The 10,087-nt window shown below is 44.5% G+C and overlaps 1 protein-coding gene across 2 annotated transcripts in view; it reads left to right on the forward strand.

The window, feature by feature from the left end:
• The first annotated feature begins 352 nt into the window (after positions 1-352).
• Positions 353-10,087, forward strand: part of THOC7 (THO complex subunit 7) — a 19,912-nt gene continuing 10,177 nt past the window's right edge. Inside the window, exon 1 of one of the 2 annotated variants that reach the window (XM_007445677.1) lies at positions 353-365. Coding sequence is in view for 1 of the 2 variants with exons in the window: in XM_007445676.1 (XP_007445738.1) it covers positions 7,187-7,235 (49 nt within the window). In the remaining variant the exon portion in view is untranslated. Of the gene's footprint in view, positions 366-7,186; positions 7,236-10,087 lie in introns of those variants that run through there. The other variant, XM_007445676.1, reaches the window with a different exon arrangement.

The raw sequence follows: 10,087 nt of genomic DNA on the forward strand, positions 1-10,087 counted from the left end.
GGGGGCCTCGGGGGGGGCCTCTGGGCGTGGGCCGGACGGGGGCAGCGGGGGGCGGGGGGGGGGCGGCAGAGGCCGGGGCTGCACCGGGGCCGCCGCCACCGCCCGCCTGGCTTCGCCCCACACGCGCCGGCCGCGGCCGCCCCCGGGGAGTTCGGGGAGCGCGCGGAGCGCAGGTCCCGCGGCGGCGGCGGCGGCGGCGCGGCGCGGCTCAGGCGGCGAAGCGGGCGGCCGCGGGCGCCGCCGCCTCCTCCTCCTTGGCTGTTTACCCGGCTGCATTGTGGGAGTTTGACCTCCGCCGCCGCCAACCGCCGCCTCAGCTTGCGCCGCCGCCGCCGCCGCGCACGCCATGGGAGCCGTGACTGACGGTGAGGCCCGCTCGCTGCCGCTCCGGCCCGCTCCCCGGGGCCGCGCGGCCTCCCCGGCCCCCGCCGCCTTCCCCGAGACCCCCGGCCTCCCCCGCCGCTTCCGGGAGCCCCTTGGCCTCCCCGGTCGGGCCCCTCGGAGACCCGGGCTTTCCCGGCCGCTCTCCCCGAGCCCTTGGGCCTCTCCCCGGAGCCCTCGCCGTCCCCCTCGGAGCCCCGCGAACTCCGAGGCCCGCTCTCCCGAGGCCGCGCGGGGCGTGGGGAGGGTGCGCTGGGAGGATCGTCGAGGGGCCGGGAGCACACGTGGGGGCCCGGGGAGGCCGGCAGCTATGCGCGGGCGGATGGTACCCGGAAGGGGTGCAGGCTGTCGGAGGATGTGGTGAGGGAGCACTGAGTGGGGGTGATGGGGCCCGAGGGGCGGCGAAGGGGAGGACAGGGTGGAGGCCTTGCAGCCGGGGGTCCGGAGGACCTTTGGAGAGCTGAAAGGGAGTGGGAACTCCGGGGATGGGCCGAGGGTTTCGGGCCAAGTCGGAAAGAAGGGAGTCCCGGGACAAGAGCACCAGGGGTGTCAGCGCACAGAGGGTGACACCTGTTGGAGTCCTCTGGACAGATTGGGAAGGTCCCCCAGACCATGGGGTGGATCGCACTGAGGCCTGAGAACTAGTCCTGGCTTGGGGGTGGCGAGAGGGAGCTGGGGACAGTATCTAGATACTAGTACCCCAGTATCTAAAAAGAGTAGATGTGGACCGGGTGTCCGGAGGACAGCCAGGGACTGTGCCTGGGGTATTAAGAGGAGCCAGTATAGGGATGGGGCCACCTAGGGTAGATCAGGACACTAGAAGATTCCTTTGTGTGTATGTGTTGGGGAGGGTGGTTTGCTGGAATGGAGTCGGGGGAGGGGCAGGGGCTGGGTTTCTGGAAAGTTGTGCAGACAGTTTAGGAGGTCTCTCCATGTAAGGAGGGGCCCAGAGGGTGGTCTACAGATTGAGAGCAGAAATAGAGTGACACCTTGGGGAAGGTGGACAAGCATGATGGGCAACTGGAGGGAGAATCTAAGAAGGTATCCAGTTAAGGAGTAAGGAAGTCCTTTGACATTTAGGAAGGGGGACCTAGGGGTGCGGGGTCTATTTGAAGAAAGAGTGGCCAGTAACCTTAGATGCCTATAAAGAGGCCATTTTTGAAGAGTGGGAGGTAGACAGAGTTTCCGCCTTGAAGGACCAGGCCACTGGGGGGAAGAGTAATAGGCCCAAATTTGTGATCATGATGAGGAGTAATGAAGTGAAGTCTCTTCAAGGTCCAGTTAAAACTTCGCTTCATTCCAGTTTCATTTATTCAGTAGATATTTATCCCACCTGGGCTAGGCCTTGGGCTTAACAGCCCAGAACCAACAGGCAAGACCTTTTCCTCCTCTGAGGTCACAGTCTGGTGGGAAAAACACATGAGATAATTAGTTTTCACAGTGGCAGACGTTACTACAGAGGAAGTTCAAGGTTTGGAACTGTAGAAACATGTAACAAAGATTGCTTATCCATTCTCAGAGATCAGAAAGCCTCCCTGAAAAAGTTACTCTTAATCCCGTTTTTTGAAGGATAACTAGATGTAGTTGGATTGGTATACCAGGTGGAGAACTACTTGTGCAAAGGCCACAAAGCATTGGAAGAACTCAAAGATGGTAAGTATTGGCTAGAAGTTAGAAAGTTATGAGCCAGAAATTTTTGAGGGCAGTGGGAAACCATTAAAAGTTTTTTTTTTTTTAGCATTGGTGGGATGTTATCAGATTTGCATCAAAAACAACCACCACACTCTACTATGTGAATAGTGAGGGGAAGGGAAAGTGAGGAGTTAAGTGGCCTCTCTCCTTTCTAACATCTGTATAGTATGTTAGTATGTCAAGCATGTTCTAATTATTATCCCCACTTTACAGATGACACTGGGACACAACGAGGTGAAGTAACTTGCCCCAGGTTGCACAGGTAGCAAGTTATAGAGCCTGAGCTCCACATCAAGCAATCTGGCTCAGAGTTCTTCCTCTTCCCTCTTGTGCATCCTGTCTCTCAGCTACAGCTGCCCTGGTCCTAGTGAGAGATGATGGAGGCTGGGACCAAGAGGGACTGCAGAGAAGTAGACAGGTGGGAGAGAAATCTATGAGGTCAAATGTCGGGAGAGCGAATGGATATGAGGGGAAGGGCCGAGGACTATCCGTGGTTTCTGATTGGAAACTTCTCTATTCATTGAAGTAGACAACGGCAGGGGAGAGAGGTTTTGTCAGAAGGGAAGTGGAGAGGGAAGATGAGTTCTAGTAAACGCACTGATTGCAGTCAAATGTTCCCTACATCCAAAGAGGCCATCAGAATCCTCACTCTGCCACTTAAAAGCAGTCTGACCTTGTGCAGGTTAATTAACTTCTTTGAGCCTCACTTTCATTCCTTGTAAATGGGGATAATAATACAGTCTAACTCATAGGCTGGTTTCGAGAATTAGATACAGTAAAAGTTGTGAAGTGCTTTGCACTGCATCTGATACATAGTAATGTTCAGTAAATACTATTAAATGTAAGAGTTGGTTTACTTGCCACTCCTCCGCTTTCCTTTGATGAGGACTGTGCCTTCTCCCTCTCTTTTATCTGTGCAGGTTGCCACTCCCTGCCTTTTCTGCCTGGTGACCGCCCATTTATTCTTCAGGACTCACATCAAATATTCTCTGCTCTTAACCAGTTGATCTTTCAGTAGGTTAACCTATTAACCATATTATCTTATGTATATTTCTGCTCTAGCCCTTAATACTTCATTTATTTATATGGCATATTCCAGAAAATATTTAAAGCAGCTCATTATAATGAGAAAACAAAATAAATGGATGAGGAAACAAGGCCAAAAGAAGATCAAGACTAGTAAAAATAAGAGGAAGTTAGAAGTGGGGTGATCCTTGTAATCTGGGGGTCAAATCTGTATGTTAATTAAAGGTGCAAGTGACTTGTTTCCCTAGCTGTCCATACCAAGAGGCAGGATCTAGGCCATCCTGTGATCTAGTGTTCATGAGAACAGGAAGGCAACATTAGATACCCAGGACAAGCAGTGGGTTTTTTTGTTGTTGTTGTTGTTTTAATTTTTTTTTTTTAATTTAAACACTAAAAAATAAGCTTCTCTTTAGGGTCCTCATAAAGAAAAGCCAGTGTCATATCCTTAACCTCTTTTCAGCACTGAGGGTCATAAAACTGTTTCTTAGCACATGCCTTACTAGGTCAAAGAAGGCTAAATCACAACTTAGAAAGGCATTCCAAAGCAGATAGACCATGTGGTTTAGGTGAAGAGCTCTGCTGGTCTGCCTTACTTCAGAGCAAGGTGTTTTGGCTTTTTTTAAGAATTATCTAGACCATAGAGGAAAGAACAAGCCACAACTTCTTTAGGTAATCTCGGTAAACTTGATTTTCCTCAGCTGAGCTTTTGGTAAGACTCAAGCAGGAGTGAGTGATACATAATGTAAATATCTATTGCATGCCTCCCAAGCACAGTGCTGGTTGTAACAGGAGACTGTATAGTGGAAGGCCCGGCTCTTACTTGGGGGAGGGAAGCAACAGCATGCAATCAAGTAAGTAAGATAATTTCTGAGAAAGAGCATAATTTGGTTCTGAGAATGAACTAGATGGGATAAGAAAGAGAGTAATGAGGGAGGGCTGTGGAGAGTTAGGTTAAAATCAGGCGCTCAGGTGTGACCTCTGATAAGTGATGTTTACGCTAAGACCTGAAGGGGTCCACTGCGTGAAGAGCCAAGGAAAGTATTCCAGATACAGGCAACAACTAGTGCAAAGGCCTTAGGTGCAGACAAGCTCTGCGCCCTTTAAGGAAGATAGGGAAGGCCACTGGGGCTGGATCCAAGTGGACCAGGATGGGTGGGATACAAAAGGAGGTCAGAGAAATAAACAGAGCCTTGCGGGCCATGGAAAGGAGATCAGGTTGTCTTCTGTGGGCACTCGGAAGTGATCGGAGGGTTTCAAGCAGAAGAGTTAGTGATACGATACATCTTTTGCATCATTCTGGGTTGCTGTATAGAGAATGGATTCTAGGAAGGCAAGAATGGAAACAGGGAGGCCAACGAGAAGTACTCCAAGGTGGGCTTGGATTAGGATGATGACATGACAGTGGAGAGGACTGAGGAGTGGGTGGCCTCCATATTTCTATCATCCTCCTGAAAAGGTCTTGAAGAAGTTCCAGTCTGTCTCTGGAGACTAGAGGAGGGCTGATGTCCTCTTCCAAGTTTGAGTGCCTGGCAAGGTGCTGTGCCTTCGTGTAGTCCTTACATCTGGGTTTGCACATCCAGTTGGACTGGGAGCCCTTGGAGGAGAAACTCTTTATTTCCTGTACAAGGACACATTGGTTAATTGGAGGAACTGCCCTCCTCAAAGGGAAGGAGAGAGACGCTATCTTGTTACCTGTAGATACTGAACTATAAATATTATCACCAATACCGTTGCCTTTAGATGGACAAGTGGAAGTCCTGGGAAGTTAGTGGCTTACTGTCATATAGCTAGTTATTGGCAAAGCCATTCTCTCTTCTCTGTTGCCACCCCAGCATTCTGGCTAACTGGAAAACAGTTTAGATGTTGTTTCTGTTAATTTAAACTATGTTCACAGTTTGTATTTTGTATGTGTTAATTTAAAGGGTGTTAAACAGTGTTAGTGCTCTGATAGAAAGTGTTTCAGAAGCACTTTTTTCAGTACAGAGAACATTAGGTATATATCTTGATATGCCAGAGCCACAGATGGGAGATGAGAAGGGGGGTGGGAGCGGGATGTGGCTGTACACTCCATTTCATAGAGCTTGTTGGTTTTGACAGTGTTTTTTGTTGTTGTTGTTGTTTATTAAATTAGAAAGCGTCATGCATGGATAATATGCTTGTTAAAACTTGAAATAATGGTTTTTAACATGCCCATGAACAATATGACAGAATAATGGAATGGCACTATGGCTTTTCTAATAATGTAATTATGTATGTATTCCTCTGACTACTCATCTGTAAAAGGAAGACAATAATACATACTTTATAGGGTGTTTTCAAGGATGAAGCGTGATTAATATATGTAAAGCACTTCGAAGTTGAGTGACCATTTGATTGATTGTCCAAACGAGGACACTTTTCAGAGTGAAAGGAAACAAACAAGAGTTATGGACATCAAATAAAGGAGTGTACAAACGCTAAGTGTCTGCTGCTGCCGCTATTCCAATCTCAATTGCTGATCCAAAGTTAATTAGACATTTGTGGCCAAGGAGTTTGCTTGGCTTTTTTTTTTCCACTAGTGCCAATGGATTTGCCCACTTTTTGCCCTCATCTGTGGTCCCAGCACAGGGGTTTCTGAAGCAGTTCAAATATAAAATAATACTTCTTTAGCCAAGATAAAAGGTATCTCAAAGCAAGATTGGAGTTTCAACCTGGACTTTATTAGGGCCATACTCTATAAACATTTAAATAAATCTAGAGAAAAACAAAGGCCTTCAACATTCATTTTTTTGCTTTTCTTTGTTTAATGTTTAATTTAATTTTGGTTTATGTAATTTACTTTGGTATCAGCAATTTATTTAGACTGGGCCTAAGTGTCTCCCGAGAGATCCATATTTACATGGAAGAATCAAACCATCTTATTTACTCTTTCCACCTGACTTCTTTGTGTCTTAATATTGTTGGCCTTAAAAGTCGTTTTAATGATTTTAAGCTCCTTGAAAGGAGAGGCTAGGTGTTATTTTACCAGGAGGAATCCAACACAGTGGGATATATGTAATTCAGCTTAATAACCCATAAGCGATGGTGATCCAGTGATGACTCTTAAGAGGAGTCTACACACACGTTGTTTTTACATGGCCTTAGTCTCTCCTCTAGTTAATAGGTCAAGTCAAGCCAGTTTTCTTTTTTCTTGTTAACACATCATAGATTTATTAAAGAACACTGATGAGAATTTTTAATTCAGAAAAAGTGAAGAAAAATACCTCAAAATGACCAATAAGCTCTCTATCCAGATAACGACTGTTGATACTGTGAGGAAGACAAATAATACACGTTAGGAAATTCAAGAAGAAATGCACCAAGCGACAAGTGAAAACCTTCCCCTCTTCACCTTCCACTGCTAATCCCACTTCCCAGAGGTAATTAGTGTAAGGTGTTTTTTTGTGTACCCTTCCAGAATGGTTTTTAAATGCCATAAAAGGCAAAAAACACCTCGGGCGTCAAACTCCTGAGTTCGAGTCCCAGCTTTACTCCTTCAAGTAACTTTCAGTGCCTTCATTGGTAAATAGGGGTAATATCCACTTTATAGGGCTCTTGTGAGGATAACTTAGCATATTGTAAGCATTATGTATATGTTAGTTGGTGTGCGGGTATGCACGTATAAAGTTTTACACAAATGTTTACGTGCTCTTTTGAACTATACTTCCATAATTAATGATACATCTTTGAGTTCTTTTGGAGCTTTTCCTACCTTATTTTGTGATATTCTGTTATATATTTTTTTAATTAATCCCCTTGTAAACATTTCTTTTTATTTTGTTTTTTACTCTTACAAATAGTATGACTGGAGATATATGCATAGTTGTCTTTGTACACTTGTGGGAATCATTTCTAGAAGACAGGTCAAGGGTATATGTATTCTTAATTAAAATACATATTGCCTCATTGGTTTCCTAGTAGCTAGCTGTTTTTTCCTGTGTAATCTTATCTCGTTATCCCTTCCTGTGGTTTTCAGTTTGGATCCAGAGTGTTTAGGAACACCAAGAAAAAGCCAGTGGTGTGTCTGTGTGCCTGCAGAATTTCTTGCTAAACTGCCTTCAGAAAGGAAATGCTTATCCTCACTGTTAGATCACAGAATTGCTATTTCTTGAAAGCAGGTGAGATCGGGAGCTGTGCGGTCTAGCAGATCGGCGGGCACGCTTGACGGTAGCTTAGCCCTAGGAGGAAGTTACATAACAGGCTCTTATCACTGGTTGTCAAGCCTTGACATGTCCCTAAAGTAAGTGTTTTGGAACTTGGCCCACCATTATCTTCCAAATTGTTCTTCTCTTTCCTTTTTTCAGTATTTGCTCCAAGAGTGTATGAAAACTTGTTTTGTAATCAAGGTTTTAATAGCCACTTTGAGGGAATAACCATTAGGGGTTTTGAAAGCCGTGTTAGTCTGGGTTTAGGAGAGATTGTCGTTTCCACACTAAAATGAGAAAATTCCTTAGATGGCTGTGTCATCCAACCAGAGGCTTGGAAATGGAGAGTTGGTTTAGTGACTGTAAAGCAGTCATTTCTTCCAGCCTGTTTATGGAAAATTGGGCATTAAAATCTAACCCTTTAAAAGGACTTCCTGACGTATTTCTTCTAAGTAGAAAGTGGCATATAAGATAGGAAAGGGTCTAAAATACATCCCAGTTTTTTGAGTAAATATTTGCTTGTCGCCATGCACGTGTCATAACTGATTTGAAAATGATTTTTGAATGGCAGACATTTTATAGATATAATTATGGCACACATATAACTGAATCCAGTAGGAAATCTTCCTACGAGCCTAAAATTAGGTGGAAAACCACCACTCTCAGAGCAGATGTTAGGTATTTTGGTTTCAAGGCTTTTCCCAGATGGTTTTGATCCTCGTGGTCAGTTAAGAAAGTAATTGGGACAACTGAGGAATGATGTTGATAACATCACTGAAAGAGTTTCTAAGCCATCTTCACCATTTTTACAGGTGGAACAAGGCCCGCCAGGATTAATATTAGCATCCAGGTTGCTTACAGAGAGTTTCAGCCTAATAACAATTTATGAAGTCAGTGTATATAGTAAACAGAACATGTTTAGGTGTGTTCGATCTAGAGCTAATTGAGGAGGTACCATTAAAAATAACAATGCTGGTATCATACACGCTGGGAACTGTCAGCAGCTGGCCATCTTTAAATTTAAAAAGAACAGAGGCTGTTTTCAAACTGGCAACTTACCCTTTGGTTTTATTTTGTTGCTTTTGGAGCTGTGCTCTGTACTTTATGTATGTTATTCCAGTCATCCTCATCCCCAGAGAATGTCCTAGGCAGCAACTGCCTATGCAGTTTAAGCTAGAAATATCATGACTTTACAGTACAAAGCTTGAGACAAGCAAATTTGTGAGAAATCACAACTGGACAAAACTTTGTATGCATAATATATATCTACATGGGTATATAGATGTATCTATAGATATATCTCCAACATGTACTCACTTCTTAACATTAAGTTGTGAATTAAATTTAACATGAAGATAAGAATAACTTTTTTTCCTTTTTTTCTTTCCTACAATGAACAGGCATCATGCTCCTCTACACTTTTATTTCCATAAAGTTTCACAGCAGTCCTATGAAGTGGATAGTTTTATTCCCATTTTTACAGGTGAAGTTAAAAGTTGGTCACAAACACAAAGTAAACATTGTGGACTAACCAGAACGTTGGACCCAGGTTTTGACTTCTGGCCCAGGGTCTGGCTGTGAAGAAATGCTCTGTAGACAAAAGAGGGATAGGACTGAAGTAGGAGAAAGACCCGTGAATGCCTGGACAGCGAATCCCCCCTCACCAGAACTCATCAGACTGCACTCCTCCTTGTGCTGTGCCGGCCAGTGTTGGCCCTGGCCCCTGCCTTTCGTAATTTGCCTTCCGGGACCTGCGATTCTAATCTCTGCTTTAATTCATGGCATTTTAGCTCCTACTGCGTATGCTTTGGTAGCCTCCTAGGTGCTTCACAGCTGCGTTCCATTTTGTACACGCTGCCCTCAACTTGATCCTCCTAGAAAGTCCAGCCATGAATCTTCAGCAACTCCAACTTGTTGCCTACCAGGAAGGTCCAAGTCTACCAGGATGGCATTTACTAGTGTGGACTCCCGTAATCTGACCTCTGCCTTTATGAACTTGGGCCTCGATGATGATACCTGTCTTCACACACATCCAGCCTCCCTATTGTCCTAGAGTACTCACAGCCAGATCCAGCCTTGCATTCCACACCTCTGCCTTAGCTCACGGCTTTCTCCCTGCCTGCTGGGGGTGGGGATGGGGAGTAGGGAAACAACTTTAGCTTGCTTTCTTTGTTTCTAACACTTCTCTTGAGGTATAATTGATACACAAAGAACTACACATATTGTGTACAATTTGATGCATTTGGGCATATACTAACACCTATGATACCATCACAATTATAGCTTGCTTTTTCAAACAACAGCTAACATTTTGAGTACCTATATGGTTCAAAAATCAAATAATATAAAAAATATTTCCCCATCTTTCAGCCTGTCCTGCAGCTCCCCAACTGATACTGCCCCAATTCCTTGGTAACCCCTTTTATTAGCTTCTTGTATAACATTCCAGGATATCTATGTGAATATAAACACATGAATATATATTCTTATTTCCCCCCATTTTTATATGAAAAGAAGCATGCCATAAATATGATTCTTCACCTTACTCTTTTAACAAGTTGTATTAAGTGGTCTCTCTCCCAGTACACAGATGTTTTCTCATTCTTTGTTTTTTATCGCTTCTTAGTATTCCATCATATTCTTATGTCGAAATTTATCTAACCCCCTGTTGATGAACATGTCATATTGCATATAGGCAAGTATATCTAGGATTTTGGGGTCAAAGAGTACATATTATTTGAAATTTCGATAGATACTGTTAAAATGCCTTTTGGCTTTCTTGACTGATGGTTTTCAAGTATCAAAAGAGCAGCTGAAAATCCTCT

This window comes from Lipotes vexillifer, unplaced genomic scaffold, assembly GCF_000442215.2.
Source record: "Lipotes vexillifer unplaced genomic scaffold, Lipotes_vexillifer_v1.1 scaffold239, whole genome shotgun sequence".
Lineage (NCBI taxonomy): Eukaryota > Metazoa > Chordata > Mammalia > Artiodactyla > Lipotidae > Lipotes > Lipotes vexillifer.